Below are 17,850 nucleotides of genomic sequence, written 5' to 3'. Positions count from 1 at the left end.
TCATTTTAAATTTATCTGTTTTGCTAATATTTTATTTTTATGGAAAATACTGAGGTGGGGTTGGATGATTTGACTGAAAATATTATGAATTTATTCATAAATAAGGATGCTGGATAAAACTATGCTGCAACGGATGATTGATGATTCTAACAATGCTATGATACCTAGTATTGAAAAGTAAGTTAAATTTTATAAATTTTGAAAACTTTCACCCTTTCTTATTTTAATTTTTTGAATGTTGTTTAAAGATTTGACTTCTACAAACAATTGTAGAACAATGAAGAAGTCAGAAGACAGAAGTGGAGCTTGATTATTGTCACTTGAAAGTTGAAATTTTTTTTGTTATGTTTGAAGACTTTTTGAATAGTTTTTGTTATTATGTGTTCGAATTAAATTTTGTTATTATTATTATGTGTTTTGAATATTTATCTAATTATTGTGTTGAAAAATTAATATTACACATAGATAACTAAAATTCTATTACACACAATCACAACTTACATATTCTTAATGAGAAACTTGTGAGGATATTAATAGAAATGTTAGCTATACGATAATAAAGTTGTATAATAAGTTATAATTATAATTTTTATAAATAACAAAAATAGAATTTTATTCTCTAAAAATGACAAAAAAATAAGTAGTTTTTGAGGATGTGTAGATTGTTAAGATATATGGATATTGTTGAAAAATGAATTATAATATTATAATATAAATAAATATATGATCAAAATCTCTCAATTTTCATCTTAGTTTTGAGTTTTGTTTCCTAAAATGTTCATATCTCTTTTTACATTCTTCATACAAAAATATCTTTAATTTTATTTGTAAAACTTAATTTAAAAATTATATTGTTTTAATTTTAAAAAAACCATTTTAAATTTTCCTTCCATCCAATGATATTGTATCTGGTCGGGTTACACGGGTTATTCAGGTTAACAAGGTTACTTCGGGTTCAGGATCAGGTTCGTTATTTTCGGGTTGGTTTGGGTTCGGCTTGGGTTCGGGTTAAGAATTTTTTAGGTACTAATATGCGTCAACCCGACCCGATCCACCCGAATTGACACCCCTAAATAAACAACTACATTAATTGATCGGAGAGTTACATTAACTGAAATGAAGTTACATTGATTGAAAATTACAATAAATGAAAAGTACAATAATTGAAAATTACAATAACTGAAAATTAAATATTCCATCTCCCCCAATCTCTTGACATAGACATTCCATGATGATAAGTTGCCCGTATGTCATTTGCGAAGTATCTTTCGAAAGGATTGTGTATTCCTTTAATTGAACTTTGGCTATGATAGCTTTGCTTTCATCTCTTCTACTTCGAGTTGTTTTTGTTTCATTTCAACTTCTATTTTTTTTTTATGTTTGTATACTCAGTAAACTTTGCAAACATATTGTCCAAGTTTGTTGTCATACACTCCATGTCCGATTTCATTTTGCCTTTTCCTTTTTTTTTGCTGCCTTCTGACCCATTGGACGATTTTCATCTTCGTTTAGGTCTACATGTAGACTTATATCTTGGTTGGATGAGGTGTTGCTTGCTACCGACTCCGAGGTCCTTGTCTTCTTCGTGCCAACAAGGTGATCAACAAACTGTGGAGTAAACCTTGGACTGTATTTTACAATTCTCCACACATGCTCGAAATTAAATGCGACGCCGTTATTTTCCTCGCAATATATTTCATACGCAAGTTGTAATATATCCTCATCACGGTGGAAGCTACGATATGCACTATAAATGCTATTGTAATTTGCATTAAAGCGATATACTTTTTTTCTAGATGATATTGTGCCAGTGCGATCGTATGACACTTGCACTTCTATTGAGTGTACCTGCGGGACGATGGTAATTATAGTAGCTTGCAACATGTCCCCAGAAAGCTTTCGCATTTTGATCATTGCCGATGATTGGGTCATCGCTGATAGTGACAAACGATCTCGCTAAGACCTCGTCTTCAATTTTTCTCCGGGTTGACCGTTTTTTCTACCGTCAGTGCTAGAATCCACATTCTCCATATTTGCAACTTCGATTAGGGATTCACGGTCGGACAATTGAGTCTCTGGAACGAAATTGGGAGTGGAAGGTTCATTTTTCATCGGAGATGTAAAAAGCATACGGTTGCATGTTGATTAGATGGATAATTTTGTGGATATGGATTACAAGTCGGAGTGGAAGGTTCATTTTTCATCGGAGATGTAAAAAGTATACGGTTGCATGTGGATTAGATGGATAATTTTGTGGATATGGATTACATAGATAATTTGATGGATATGGATTATAGGAATAATTTGATGGATATGTGTGATGTGGATAATTTGGTGGGTATAAAAAATATGGATAATTTAATGGAATTTGTGAATTTTGGGATGAAGTATTTTTTTATGATATTTTTGGATAATTCACCAAATTTCTAAAAAATCCTCGGTTATTTTCATCTATTTCGGAGGAAAATAGGATAAGAGAAACAAATATTCAAAATAAAATTTAGACGAATAAAATAGTAGAGCGAAGATTTTTTGAGTGATTTAGGTGTTTGAATGATTGAAATAAGTTGTGTAAGGTGATGAGTATTTATAGATGAAAATTTGATTTATTTTTATTAAAGTAGCTGTTAACTAGTTATTATTATTTTTATTTTAAATTAAACAAAAATAGTTTGACACAACCCAATTTTTGGTATTTTTTATTAATTAACCGTTGAACTTTCATGAATTTTTTTTATAGCAGTTTGTTTTTTAATAAAATAATTTTATATCTTTTTTAAATTTAAATTTATTTTTAAAAAGTAAAAGAAAAATCAAAACAAGGAATTGGAGAGCTACATTGGCATAATTCCCAAATTCATATACTGTTAGAGAGCGTACAAGCATGGCTAGTAGGTTTGAGTCTGACACGTGCCGTATGAGTGGATTTTCCTTTTATATATGCTCTTCACTTTCCCGCCATTCGCACACATTTCCCTCTCGCGCCACTCGCTGTGCGGAGCTTATGGATTTTCCTGATGCCGACGTCTTGGAATGGCTGGAATCCAATTCCTTTGACGAGCAATTTGAGGAAGATTTCGAGATTGAGTTGGAGCCCCCTTCACCTCCTTCCTCTCCTGAACCGCGGCAAGAGCCCAATCCACCTCCGGAAAGACCCACTCTTTCCCTTCCTCCGAGGCCCTCACCTTTCAAAACCCATCAGAAAATCAACGGTATCGATAAGAAACGCTCCCGATCTAACCTTCCCGAATCGCCATTGTGTTTCAACGGTCTTTATCAAGATGGAAGAGAAGTAGACTTGGTAATGAGGAAGTAGTGAAGGATAAATCGGTTTTATCTAAGCTCCCAGATGTGGGTCTGCTGGCGGGCGGCCCAGAAACGGTGGTTGATGAGGGAAGGGATGAAAACATGAATTCGGTGGATGATGGAGGTAGGGAGGGTGATGATGAGGAGTGGCTGAGATATTCACCGCCGCAGGTGGAGGAGGTTGAAGTATTGGAGGAAGAGAGAGGGGAGAGGATATTGTCTAGGTATGCAACGGAGATCGAAGGGGATTGTATGCCGGTGACAGGGTTGGATGGGGAAAGGGTCTATGCAAAGCTATGTAGATCAGAGATGGGTATGGAGGAGAAATCAAATAAATTGAGTCTCAGACAGGAACGTGATGGTGAGCTTTAATCTTTTTGCTGGGTGCTAACCTGTGGATAGTAAAGGGGATCTTTATTTTTATGGGTTGCCCCTTTGCCCGCTACTACATTTATGGGCCCATCAGTGTGTGCTTGAATTTGCATGCTCTTGACTTTTTTTTTAAGCCGGAGTCTGTGTTTGCTACCAACTTACTTCAAAGCATGTATAGTACATCAAACCAATGATCTTATTCTGGTATAAATGACACAAAATTCAGTAGTATGATATGAAGATTATAGGATTTATATTCGAACTTTAGTTCTGGTGTCATGTTACATTTTCTACTCCCATTTCAAGTATAATGTCAGCGATGCTGTATTGTTCTTTCTCTTTTATCAACTTAAGAACTTGCCTCTTAATCATGGAACTGCAAATCAAAATGTGTTAATTGTGACTTCTATTGTACCCTCGGTTTATTATTTCAAGATAAGTGTTAATTACACTCTTGTCAGTTCCAGCTTCCCTATCCATTGCTCACACATTATGTTTGGAAATGTATCATACAACCTGGCATTAATCCATGAATCGAACCAATTAGGCTTTGAATTTGTGCATTGGTAATGTGTAGACTTTTAATCTCCATATTGTCCTTAATTTTTTTTCTAGATTTGGAGCAATGTTCTAGCCAATGCCCCGATTTTTTGAAAGGCGATGACTATGAGCGCTGTTCAAAAAGACGGTCACCTAGTATAATATATAGAATTTTTTATTTTTATTTTTAAATATTTTTTAAAAGTTCAGCATATTTTTCAATCAATTTCTATCGACTAAAAGTAAGGAATATGCTATTGATTTTTAGTTTGAATTCTATACAGATTAATTATTTGAGAAATATGGAGACAAACAAGAGGAATTATATATATAGGGAAAAAAACCTCTAGGCGGCCGCCTAAGCTCCTATGCCCTAGGCGGGCGTAGGCGGACACCTACCGCTTGTTTAAACACCAATTTGGACCAAGCTAAAACTGTACGGTAGGTAGTCTCTGTCAAACTTCAAATGTTGAAAATAAATTCTGAAGTTTGTAGAGCTTTGTTTGTGGCATCAACACATTGCTATTTTCACATAATATGAAGATTGTGAAGAATCTTGCATGCTCCTGAGTTCATGTGAAAGATTTTTTTTTTTAGCGACTGAAATCATTTGTACAAAACTATTTCATTTCACTTGCAGGGCTCCTTCAGGAACCTGTCAGAGTTCTAATGCAAAAAGTGGAGCAGGATGATTTCACTAATGTAAGCTTCAGCATACTCTGTGATACTTCTAATGTCTTCCTCAATCTTCTATTTTGTTTTCTCATCCTCTCTCCATGGAATGATAATACGGGAACCTTTTTTAAGCTTCTTATGTAATATATTTTCGTTTAGAACATGTTGTAAGACAGGTTAGGCCAGACCCCCACCACTTTTATAAACTTCACTTTGAATTATTGGATGTTCTCTTTGTCAACCCCTTGTAATGCTGTTTGCCTGTTTCTAAACAGGCTAGTTTCCTACTAACGCATGAGTGCCACAGTAAATTCAATTTTACAATTATAAATACTCTTGGGAAAACATTGAAGTCATGTTATTATTGTAAAAGGTAGCGTGATGTGACAACTTGCCACTAAGATGCCATAAACTTTCAACTGTTGTTTATATGGTAATTTCACTTTCACAATTAAGTTATTGCCAAGTATATTCAATTTTTGTGTTTTGTAGCTTCAAATTTTGACAGTCCGAGATGAAGCTAGCTCCACTTATAAATAGAATTAAATCAGATAGAAACATTTCATTCATCAATTTGTTTTTTTTAATGTTGGTAATGTTTATAATGATAGAAGCCATTTATTTTGCAATGTAAGCCTTAAGCTGTAAAGCCAGCAACCTTGATTTTGTATGAAATATTAATACTGAACAATATTGCAGGCTTTGAGAGCAAGTGTTGAAGTTTCAACTGAAGTAATCAGTTCAAAAGCACCAGTAGCTACCGAGAAACTTTGGGTGGACAAATATGCTCCAAATTCATTTACAGAGCTTCTGAGCGCTGAGCAAACAAACCGTGAGGTTGTGATGGCTTTATAATTTGTTTCTTCTGCTTGCATTTTATTGATTTCTGAATGTATGTCACTATGTACACTACTTTGAGGTACTGCTTGTCACATAATTTTTACCTTTATTGTCAATATCACAGGTTCTCTTGTGGTTAAAACAATGGGACTTTTGTGTATTTGGATGTGAAATAACGAGTACCACTGAGGATGTTTTTTCTGCTTTAAGACGTCATTCTTCAGGCTCTCGACACCATAAACAATCTACCAAAAATTATCATGAAAGTAAGAGAGAACCCAGATTGGAGCTAGATACCTTGAGAACTCATAATGGGCCAAGTAAAGAAGACAATTTTTCTCAAAGAATTAATGAGACACAGGACAAGAGACGCAAATGTTATGGCCCTCCAGAACAGAAGGTTTGTTAGTATCCCGCCTCTTCCATATAAATAATTCTTATAATTCTTATTAGTGTCATTCGTACAATCATGGTGTGTGAAAATCTCTCTATAAGAACCTTTGCTGTTGTCTATTTGATTTGGATACATGATATACTACAGATCAGGTCTGATATCTAGTGGCTTGGTGCGTTTTATACTCATGTTTCAAGGAGCTTGAATGTCTCCAAATGAAAATACATAAGATCTACATAAAGAGCGCTTTCCATGCATTAAGTAGTATGTGTGATGAATAGAGACTATGGAGTTCAACATTGACAGCTGAATCAAAGAAAACGTAGAGTTTGGAAGTATTTTGAACTTGTTTCATAAGATAATTGTTTTGATGTTGATGTGTAAGTATAAACAGCTAGGTGATAGCCAACTTAGTCGATTTTCGTGGCTCCCAACATATTGCAATTGTGGGATCTGGCTACCGTAGTCCTCTTTTTTACCGACCAAGGTTAATGATTCTTTCAGATTGTATGATATTCTGCTCTCCAACTGCTAAATAGAGTTAGTTTCTACTTGCCATATTGGGTGTTAACGAACTGGCCTGAATTGAAACTGACCAAATGGTTAATTGCATAGATATTGCGATTTGTTTTACAAAAACAGCTGAAATTTTGAAAAAAAATTCTGCGCAGTTGGAGTTGGGGGCCACTTTTATGCACTTTTGGGTCTAGTTTTGGGACGCAGTAAGTCCTGTTTTTGGGACCATCTTACTTACTGTTGGGTGCTTCTTACAAATAATGAGTTTGTAAAAATGTGTTTGCTGTGAAACCAACTCTGCTGCTAGATCATACCACATCCATTTTTCTTGTCATTTTATCATTTTATCATTTGTATCCACATTATTAGTTAATATTCAGTTTTTTTCCTGAATCAGGTTTCCTCAATGATGAAAATCTCGATGAGTTATTTTATCATGTCGTCCAATTGCTTCAGACTAGAGCGATTATGATGTGTTTAATTGATGTCTGAGCTTCATGACTTATGGTCTACTTATATTTCTCATGCGTTGTCACGCAAATTCACCTGCTATTGTTGAATGTCAATCGAATAAAAACTTCAATGTCTCACAGATTCTATTGCTTTGTGGTCCCCCTGGGCTTGGGAAGACAACACTTGCACATGTAGCTGCTAAGCATTGTGGATACCGAGTCGTGGAGGTTTGAGATCAACATTTATGTTTGTATTTATAGTTCAGTTGATAAGTACATAGTAGGACATACTTCTCTAATCTGTTGTCAGATTCGGTTTGATGAATTTTTTAGAATAATCCTTCCATTTTATTGCTAAAATAGACTACATTGTAATCAGACACCAAACTTTTTTGCCATTGAGTAAATTGTTGAGCTATGTTTGTCCTTTCATGCATACAAGTTGTGATTCATATCGTATATGACACTACGACATTTCTTCCTGTGACAGATTAATGCAAGTGATGATCGGTCATCAGCAGCCATTGAAGCTAAAATTCTTGACGTGGTTCAGATGAACTCTGTTATTGCTGATTCAAAGCCGAAGTGTTTGGTAGGTTCCAATGTGCAAATTTTGTTATTGCACTACTTCTTCCAGTGATATTGATGTTATCTGAAACAGAAATTGGACTATTCTTTTAGATCATTGATGAAATTGATGGGGCCCTTAATGATGGCAAGGGTGCTGTGGAGGTCATTCTTCGGTTGGTATGTTATGAAATCATTGTGCAGTTAATAATTGCATCTGTATGTTACAGATAACCAATTAAATATGAAATAAATTGATCAACCAAAGCAGCATCTCATTTTTAACCTGAACATGTGGTGGACAGTAACAATGGTGAATTTCTTCCATGATTACGATTATATTTGCAATTGCTGTAAATTCAACTGCACATTGTTTTGTTTGATTTATGCATTTGTATTTATACGGGCAAAACACATTCATTTTACAACCAGATGGCTGCCTGAAAATTTGAAGAAAAGCAGATAGGGAGATTATAAATGGTAGTTACTTTCCCACAGATGTTCATTTTTTGGTTTGATCCTTGAAAAAATCTCTTTCTCCCATATCTTAAGAAAATTTTGTTGCTTGATGACTTTCTTTTATCCATAATTTTAATCTTTTCATATAAATCAATTTGATTCATAAATTTTTAGGGTTTACATCTGTTGTCAAATTAGTTTACATGGTAACTAACAAGGTTAGAATTTGTCGTGTGCTTAGTAGTCCTCTATATTATCAGGATAGAGCCTACAGTGTCAAAAAATGTTTACCCAAATGATGCAGGTGTCTGCTGAACAAAAAAGAGATACTGGGAAGGAGAACGTAGTCCAGGAAGGACATTCTATGCGAAAGTCTTCTCAAAAAAGAAAAAATAGTACATCTTTATTGAGGCCAGTAAGTATGATATTATCTCATACTGTTGTTTAAAATATTATTTTGACTGAGATAGCTGTTTTTGAATGTAGGTGATATGCATTTGCAATGATCTGTATGCACCAGCCTTAAGGCCGTTACGTCAGGTCGCAAAGTAAGATCCCGATAAATTGTCATCAATTTTGCTTCATATTTAATGGATTTAGTGAATCAGGGTCAGGGTCAGAGTCAGGATTAGGTGTATTAAGTCTCCATCCGCATAAAAGCAAAAACTACTGTCTTGTGGCTTGATCATGTCCTTTTACCTGAAGAAGCTTTCTTACTTTGCAGGGTTCATATTTTTGTCCAACCAACAGCGACTCGCGTTGTAAATAGGTATTTTTTTATATATTTTTATTCAATAAATCAGTTCTGGCAGTTCTTTCTTCGGTGGATAATAGATAGAACATGAATTTCTGGAATTTTTATGTGGTAGACATGATAATTTTTTCAAAAGAAAATGAAACTTAAGTCTGTTAGCATGCTATTACATTTCACTAATATCATTTTTTATTATTCCCGACAAAACACAAGATACATTCGCACTAAACTATATGCTTTTTCATTCTGATAGATGGATTCATACAATTATGAACTTTAATTTGCGATAATTATGTCTTTGCCTTTGACATCATATTGTCAAATGTAACGCATCTGTAGTTTTAACTTCCAACTAATATTGATATTTCATTTTTTTTGTTTTCATATTCGTTCCCATTTCTTGACTAGTCAAGTTTATTTTTGTTAAAATGTCTTAGGCTATGCTTGGATTGATCCATTTAATTTAGAGGAAGGGATTTGATTTTGAGAAGGATTTGGGGAATGAATTTTCATGGGTGGATTTGAAACTCATCATAGTGATGATTGAAATTGTTCAACTTGATATAATATGGATCTGAAATTCACTTGAATTTCATACATCCAATAATTGAAGGAATATGAAATCTATCAATTGAAGAACAACCTTAAGAATTTATTTAATAAGTCTCACATTGTCTTCTTTATGCAACAATATGCCTGTGTCACTTGTGTATTAATGAATTTGCACTCAGTTGGTGCTGGCAACTTGTATTGAAGCTACCTCCAATATGATAACCTAAACGAATGACTGAAATTTGCCGAATCATAGGCTGAAGTATATATGTAACAAAGAAGGATTGAAAACGAGTTCTGTTGCTCTTACTGCATTGGCGGAGTACACAGGTAAGCATAATTTCCTCATTGTTTTGACTGTATGTCTTCTAGTTTCAATATCAAGTTTCAAGACTACAGACAGTCTTTTATGTAAATGGGAGGGATGGAAGAAGAGAGAGAGAGAGAGAGAGAGAGAGAGAGAGAGAGAGAGAGAGAGAGAGGGATTTGAAAGTGCATGAAGATTTAGAGACAATGGCTGGGAAACCAGTCAGCAATCATCTCTTAAATTGGCATGGAAAAAAGTGTCCGTCATTGGGAGAAGTTTTTGGTATGCATATTAAACTTGTCAGTATGATTACAGATCTAGCTCTGAGAAATCATGGTCACAGAGCTATATTTAGAAGTAGCCATGAACAGTGAAATTCAGGGTGCAGTGGAGTCTCATCTGTGAAGACTATGCATTTTGAATTCCCCATTGATTACTGGGGAAGCACTATCCTGTTTTGATATGTCCAGAAGCAGTTGAATTTCAAAAAATAAAATTAACAATAATACCTCAAGATGGGAAAATACAGTGAGTTTTCATTAAATGGAATAAGTACTAGAATTTTTATGGTGTGAAATTAGCCTCTGAGTTCTCTTAAATATATGCTAAAGAGAATAATAATGGGAATCTGGTCTCATTTGTTCTTAAGTGATGACTGATGAGTATTATTTTTTCTACGTGATGATGCTTGAAAGTTAATTTACGCAGTTCACACCTATATTTTGGCAACATGGTCTTACTGTACCTTTGATTTATTTCTCTTCCTATTTGATAATTACTGAATATGACGTCTCTGAACTACATATAGTCTCATATTTATCTGTGAATTTCAAAAAGTTATCACTTCTTAGTCACTTCATTTCTTATCTTAACTTCCATACAGAATGTGATATTCGATCATGCTTGAACACTCTTCAGTTTCTCCACCAGAAAAAGGAAATCCTCAATGTGGTATATTTTGAATTTCATTTTTTTTCCTGTTGGTTTTTTTTTGGTCATATAATTCGTTCAAACACCTATTATTCGGTCCAGGTGGATTATCACCATTTAACATGGTTATTACTCACATTTACCATATAACTGATCTCTTTTATTTCTCTACTAATTGAATTATCTTGTCAAAGCAAGGTTCAACTCTAAACAAAATGGTTAGCATTTAATATTGTTTTCCCCTTTAAGTTGGAGATAGGTTCTCAAGTGGTTGGTCGGAAGGATGTTTCTAAAAGTGCTTTTGATGTATGGAAAGAGGTGAGTTTGGTAAATGACTTGCATCAATTTCTAAGCAATTTCTTACATTTTTACTTGTCGGCATTGCTGTGATTTCCTCTTTATTTGTGTGAAGATATTCCACAAGAAAAAGGAGAAAAGGTCCCAGAAATCTAATTATTCTGTTAACAACATCACAAAAGATTTTGATTTTCTGTATTCCCTTGTATCTAACCGGTAAGTTTTAAAATTGTTTTATTTATGAACTTTTATATAAATGTTGGGTGATACATCTTATCTTCTTGTTCCATCAGTGGTGATTATGAATTAATATTGGATGGGATTCATGAAAACATTCTGCTGCTCCGTTATATTGATCCTGTTATGCAAAAGACAGTAAGTATTATTTATGAATTAAGTTATGCATACCTTGTTCATATAGATTTCATCCAGGGGATAATAATTTGTTTTTGGTGAATTATCACTCAGGTAAAATGTTTAGATAATCTGCTAGTTTCTGATGTAAATCATCGATACATCATGCGTACACAACAGATGTCTCTTCAAGGTAATTGAATACTTGGTCATCATAAATGGTCAATTCCTCTGGTGATGCATGGTTCAAATTTCAATTTCATTTCCACAGTTTATCAACCTCCAATAGCAATATCAATACATGGTCTGGTGGCTCAACTTGAGAAGCTCGAAATTCAATGGCCGAAGTCTTTCCAGAGGTATCTTAATGACATGGTACTTGTGAAATTTCTATCCTGATGTTTGCTCTGTAGTTAAATATTGTGTTAATGTTCTGCAGGCACCGAACAATTTCAGCAGAACGGGTGGACATGTTTTACACATGGAATAATAGAATATCACCATACATTTCGAGGCATTTGTCAATGAAATCCTTTACAGAAGACTCAGTTTCTCCCATGCTGCACATTCTCTCACCACCAACACTAAGACCAGTAATTCATCATGAATTTCTTTATATTTAGCTTCATTTCCAATTCTGTTTATTAGTGCTGCATTTTTTTAAGTAAGAACCTGTCGGGATCTAAATGCTACCTCTCCATCAGGCACTGTGGCCGAAAAGTGTTTTGCATGAACAAACTTTAATGAGGCCTTTATTGCCCATCTTCTAATGCTGTATCCCTTCACAGGTTGCATTGCATTTACTTTCAGAAAAAGAGAGGAGTGATCTGGGTCAGTTAGTGAACGTCATGGTGTCATATTTTATTACATACAAGAACATCAAATCTGATAGATCTGGGACTTCAAGACATGAGGATGCTTTAGAGGCGTCTGAACTTTTTTGTGATCCCCCTCTCAGCAAATTTATTAACTTCAAGGTTAGTGTTCTATTAATGCAGATGTGCCTTTCACGTAACACTTTTCATTTTTTTAGAAAAAAATATTATTCTGCTTTGGAAGTGTTAGAATCTCCATATTATACTTGAACAATAATTTGATTTGTTTCCCTATTGGTATAGTCTTGTTTGTTTGATGAGTTACATATCAAGAAAACATAAACAATAAACAATTCTCCCAAATTCTCTGTTTCCCGCATTTATTCAGAACAATTAACTCTTTAATGAAGTTCCATCACTTTATACTTTTCATTCATCTATCGAGCAGGGGTACTGTCCAGGTCACTTCAATCTCGCCATAGCAGTGAAGCAAGTCTTGGTTCACGAGGTAAATTATGGAGTTGAGTGTTTATTTCGGTTTTCATATGATAACTAATTATTTAAACCGTTCCAGAATTAATCGTGATTTGTGACTTGTTCTCTCAGTAGTTTATGAAAAAATGATGACGTTCTTTTGCTTATTTTACTTGGCTGTACTTCGCTGCCTGAAGTAACGAGAATTCCCGACAACACAAGTGTCCTTGATCTCGATGTTGACTTGCAAAATAATTTGTATTGTTTAATTTGAATGCGTGCTGTATTAGAATGGTAAAAATTTCAGTTATCTATGATACTAGCAAAGTTAGGATGCTATTCATATTGATTTTACTTTTTGTGAAGTTTTATCTCTTCTGGACAAATATCTAATTAACTATATGCATGTGTGTATGTGAAGTTCAGCTTAATCATCTTGATTATTTTTGTCATTACTATCATCCTTGTTTACATAAAATGATCACAATTGTGTGCTCATAATTTTGCGTAATTCACTCACTTGATTCACATCTATGGCCACGACTCACGAGAACGGCCTACCTTGAGCTGCCGTAATTTCTATTATGAGAAATGATGTCATGTATGATGATTTATAGGTGGAAAAGCAAAAGATTCTGCAAGCTGCCACTACCAAATCTACCCATTTCTATGCGCAAGAGACCAGTTCCTTTCAAAATAATAGCAGTGGAAGTGGACAATTATCCAAATCTTGCTACACTACAAGATCTGTTGAAAAGAAAATAATTGGGGAAGGTCGAACACCTTCAAAGCAATCTGACCTCTCTATTTCATCCAATTCATTTAAGTCATTGGAAAGAACAAAAAAGTGTTCGGGTGACCTCAATAGTTTCTTTGATAGGTATAACCACACTTTTCTTAACTTAATCCTCTTATGACCATCTTTTCATGGTCCTTTGTGCACTAGAAAGAAAAACAAAATGGGTTTAAGAGACGGAAAAGAAAGAGAACAAGCATCAAAAGTTTTGTAAAATATTCATCATTTTCCCCCTTCTCACATTTCTTTGCTTTTGATCATGTATAATTTCTGTTTCTCAGGTTTAGAAAAGCAAATAATAAAGGCTCTCAAGTTTCAGAGAATATGGTAAAAAAGCCGGGAACAATGGAGAGAGACTCACGTCCTATATTGTTCAAATTCAATGAGGTATGCTTTGTATTTCATTATTCTATAAGATGTCAAATACACTAAAGATCTCTTCATTCTTTTGTGTTGCTTTTGAAATAAAAGATCTCTTTATTACTTACCATGAAATTCACCTACAATCTACTGTTTTTTTTTTAAAATAACTCCTTGAATTTTCCCAAAAATTCGGTCTTTTTCAATTTTCATGCAGATTCATCTTAGTTAGATGTGACACCTTTATTCCTTGTTTTGTTTTAGTATCTCCTGATCTCTTGGAGAACGTTTAGCCCACCATATAGAATTTTCAATGCATTTCAGATATAAGTTTATTTTTGTGACAAGGTTGAGATTATTTTTGTTTTAAAACTTTACCGTTTTATCAATATTCCTACCCATTATCACCAGCGCTTGTGGAGTAATCTATCTACCTTCAACTTTTAAATTTAATCCTTGGCTGGCTTATATTGAATTCTTAAACTGCGAAGGTTGATAGAAAAATTAATAAACATTTTCGCTTAAAAATTGACCAATTATGCCGCAATCATATCAGTTTTATTCATTTCATGTCTAATATTGCTTCTAGCCTTCAGCTTGTCATTATGGTCATCCTTGTCCCATCGCATTGGTCCTAGGAATGCTGGTATTAAAACCAGAGGTGTAAACGAACCATATCGAGCCGAATTTGAAAAAATTTAAGACTTGAATTAGCTAAATATATTGGAGCTTGAGCTCGATTCACTCAAAATGGTTAAAATGTTTGGCTCGAATCAGAGCTCAAGTTTGAGTTCATTTCGAAGGATTCAAACATTTTTTGGGAGCTATTGAAACTATTGCTCTAGAACAATACTCGAAATATATTTATTTAAGATAAAATTATATTATAATTATAAAATAATAAAACTCAGAAGTAGCTCTCAAACAATTGAACAAAATAATTTAAGCTTGAGTTCGACTTGAAAAATTGTTCGAACTTGTTTGAGTTTGGCTCAAATATCGATAATTTCGACCAAGCTGGCTCAATTTGTTTGCACCTCTGATTAAGACTAAGCAACTCCCTATGTTAGACCTTTACTGGCCGACCTGGGAACAACTAATACACGTGGACATTTATTTTTAGCAGAAGTGCAGTTTTCAGTTGGTGCTCGTGATCCTTTGAAAATGTGTAACTGCAAATTCCTTACTAGTAACGGTTTCTTGGCTCCGAGCCCCATGAATACCCCTTTTAGAACAGAAATGTAGCTTGTCAAAATGGTAACATGATCCCAGCAAATAACATTCGTGAATCGCCCCTTTGACTTTTAACAAGGGTTGGATAAAAAACTTGTGTCTTGTTTGCAACTGATATACAATCGTAGGACTATTTACTTTTCCAAACTAGGTGACGATACTTGCCATTTTCATTGATCTGCACGTTCGATATTTACTTCATTTTCATCTACTAGCTCTTCCTATGAACTTAGGAATGACAAAGTATACATGCTTCAATTTGTATCATTCTTTCTTGCTGCAATATCTAATAACTGGAACATATCACCATCATCTTCCATGCATATTTCATCCTTTGTTGTGTGTAGGGATTTACAAATGCAGTGAAGAGACCTGTACGAATGCGAGAATTTCTTCTCTGATATTCGCCTTACCTGAAGTATATATGGTGCAGTTGAAATGTTTACTCTTCTTTTCATTGTACAATAATTATAACAATGGGTATCTGTGTATCGATTGTTGAAGATCGACACTAGAAACAGTTTGATATATAGTAGTAAAACAAGTCTGGTATATTTTACAAATTTTTGTGCTGTGATGCATTGTTTTACAAATATAGCTTGTTGATGATCATCACTGAGTTTTTTTTTTTGTTTTTTTTTTAAATTTAAAAAGTATGCTTCATGATTTGTTTTATGATACAATATTTTTAATTTACGATCTTCTGTTTTTATTTTCTTTTGAATTTTTTAATATTATATTTGTCACATCTATGTGTGGCGTCGGGAGATTGTTTCTGAAAAAGGGCGGAATGAGGGGAACAAAATATTCTATTCTTTTTTTGTGCTGCATTTCTTGCTGGAGATAATTGACCATTCATTTTCATTATTCATTTAGTAAATTTTAATATAATTAAAATATAATACCATACCTATTTTTTTTTTTTTTGAAATATATACCATGCCTATTTGTGTAGCATAAAATGTATAAATGAAGCAAAGACGGAATAAATTTAGACAAACCAAATCTAGCCTAATACAACTGAGGTTGGGAAAGCCAAATCAAGGGTATTTCTATCATAATATTGTATATTTTTTAAAAAGGGTTTATCGTTTTTATAAAAAATGCAAAATTTTAAATGCCCCGCCTGTGTCATTTTTTAAAAACAATGGATCCTCCGCCATTGGAAAAGGTGGGGCTAATTGTCGTGCTCATTCTTCATTCAAACTAGTTATTTTGCACACGCGATGCGTGTATGTATAAGTCTTTTTTATCATTATTAATGGACTAAAATGAAATTTGATAAATTATGGAGAGACTAAATTGATATTGGAATTGTTGAAATAAAAATAAATAAAAATAAAAGTGTTTGTTGAAATTTTTAAAAAATAAAAACAAAAGTATAACATTAGTATAGGGTAAAATTGAAAGAAAAAATTGATGTTTCTTTAAGTAGTTATTATCATGTCCTCACACTTAATAATATAGTATATATAACATACTTACTAGAAGACAATGAAGATAGATTCTTCGGGTAGTATATAATATTTATATGCATGTACATTAAATTATATACACACATTATATTTGATAAGACATTTTAATAGCAAAAGATAAATATGACTATATGTTTTGCAATCGATATTTTTTTACCTTATTTATACTATCTTAATATTTATTGTGTTGGAAAAAATAATTCTTAAACCTAAAATAATTCTTAAACCTACCAAATAACTGAATCCCACATTCAAGAAATACAAAAAAAGTGGTATAACTGTGTTCTAATCGAAATTGGATCGCAATTATCCGATCAATTTCAATCTATTTTTTTTACAATTTTTTTTTTAAAAAGTCTCATGAGTCAATTTTGTGAAATAAATCTATCTGGTCATTTAATTAGTTTGCCCGCTTCTTCTAATGGCGGGAGAGCAATTGTTTTTTTTAAAAAAAAAAACTTTTTCCCCACTGAAAAAAATTTTGCCCGGGCATTTAAGATTTTACGTTTTTTTGCCCCGTTATTAAATCTTATTTTTTTAGTTTGATTAAAACGCGTTAAATAATAAACTATTTCAAAAGTATTATATTATGATAAAAAAAAAAACCGCCAAATCAAAGGTGATTATTTTTTAGTTAGCAACCGTGATGAATGCTTTTTTAGAGCATGTACAATGGTGTGATGAAGTTGGTGACCTCATCTCCCGCTTTGTTAGTACATATAACTTGATCTCGTCTTTTTCAGTTGTTAAATGTCAAAATATTAATTCAATAATTGTTTTTTTAAAATATTAAATACACAATCAAAATTTAAAACTTACACGAAATAAAAAATTACAAACAATTAAAATATAATGAAATATAAACTAAATAAATTACTTATTGAATCTTTTACGAAAAAATCTTGAGTTTTTGGAATTAAAATAGAAAAAATTGTGATTTTTTAGGCGTAATGATCATATTAATTTATAGAAATGTCCTTCAATCTTAAAATATGACCGTTGGTACTTTTTCATAATTTTTTTTTAAAAAAGAATTTTTTTCCCATATTCTTGCTGCAGAAATATCCGTGTGGGTCTATAATAATAATAATAATAATAATAATAATAATAATAATAATAATAATAATTTGGTCAAAGAAACTAAAACATTTGTATTAAGTGAATGACTTTCACTTTAAGAAATTTCGTGATTTTTCGGTTCATTTTGATTGATGAATTTGAAACTAATGAATTCAAATTTATTTTTTTTGGGTAAATTCATTTGACAGTGTATTTCAAATCATCAACTAATTTTATTATTTTTTCGGAGTTATTTTAATCGTAGTTTTAAAACCCTTGTTGAAATCAACGATCCAATTGTTAAAGACCCGTCGGTTTATTTT

The 17,850-nt window shown here is 33.0% G+C and overlaps 1 protein-coding gene across 1 annotated transcript; it reads left to right on the top strand.

Annotated features, from left to right (window-relative positions):
• The first annotated feature begins 2,921 nt into the window (after nucleotides 1-2,921).
• On the top strand, nucleotides 2,922-15,528 carry LOC140833029 (uncharacterized). Its single transcript, XM_073197405.1, is given in 24 exon segments — nucleotides 2,922-3,266; nucleotides 3,269-3,667; nucleotides 4,859-4,920; nucleotides 5,593-5,730; nucleotides 5,858-6,133; nucleotides 7,237-7,323; nucleotides 7,586-7,687; nucleotides 7,777-7,842; nucleotides 8,426-8,536; nucleotides 8,608-8,669; nucleotides 8,846-8,890; nucleotides 9,684-9,757; nucleotides 10,618-10,685; nucleotides 10,914-10,982; nucleotides 11,077-11,177; nucleotides 11,255-11,336; nucleotides 11,430-11,508; nucleotides 11,587-11,674; nucleotides 11,755-11,908; nucleotides 12,104-12,292; nucleotides 12,579-12,638; nucleotides 13,222-13,484; nucleotides 13,682-13,787; nucleotides 15,341-15,528. Coding segments are annotated over 24 exon segments (2,997 nt in total). The 5' UTR covers nucleotides 2,922-3,004; the 3' UTR covers nucleotides 15,395-15,528.
• Nucleotides 15,529-17,850: the final 2,322 nt, after the last annotated feature.

Source organism: Primulina eburnea, chromosome 5 (assembly GCF_022965805.1).
Source record: "Primulina eburnea isolate SZY01 chromosome 5, ASM2296580v1, whole genome shotgun sequence".
Lineage (NCBI taxonomy): Eukaryota > Viridiplantae > Streptophyta > Magnoliopsida > Lamiales > Gesneriaceae > Primulina > Primulina eburnea.
Note: the sequence above shows the minus strand (reverse complement) of the source record. Positions and strands in the feature narration are given on the sequence as shown.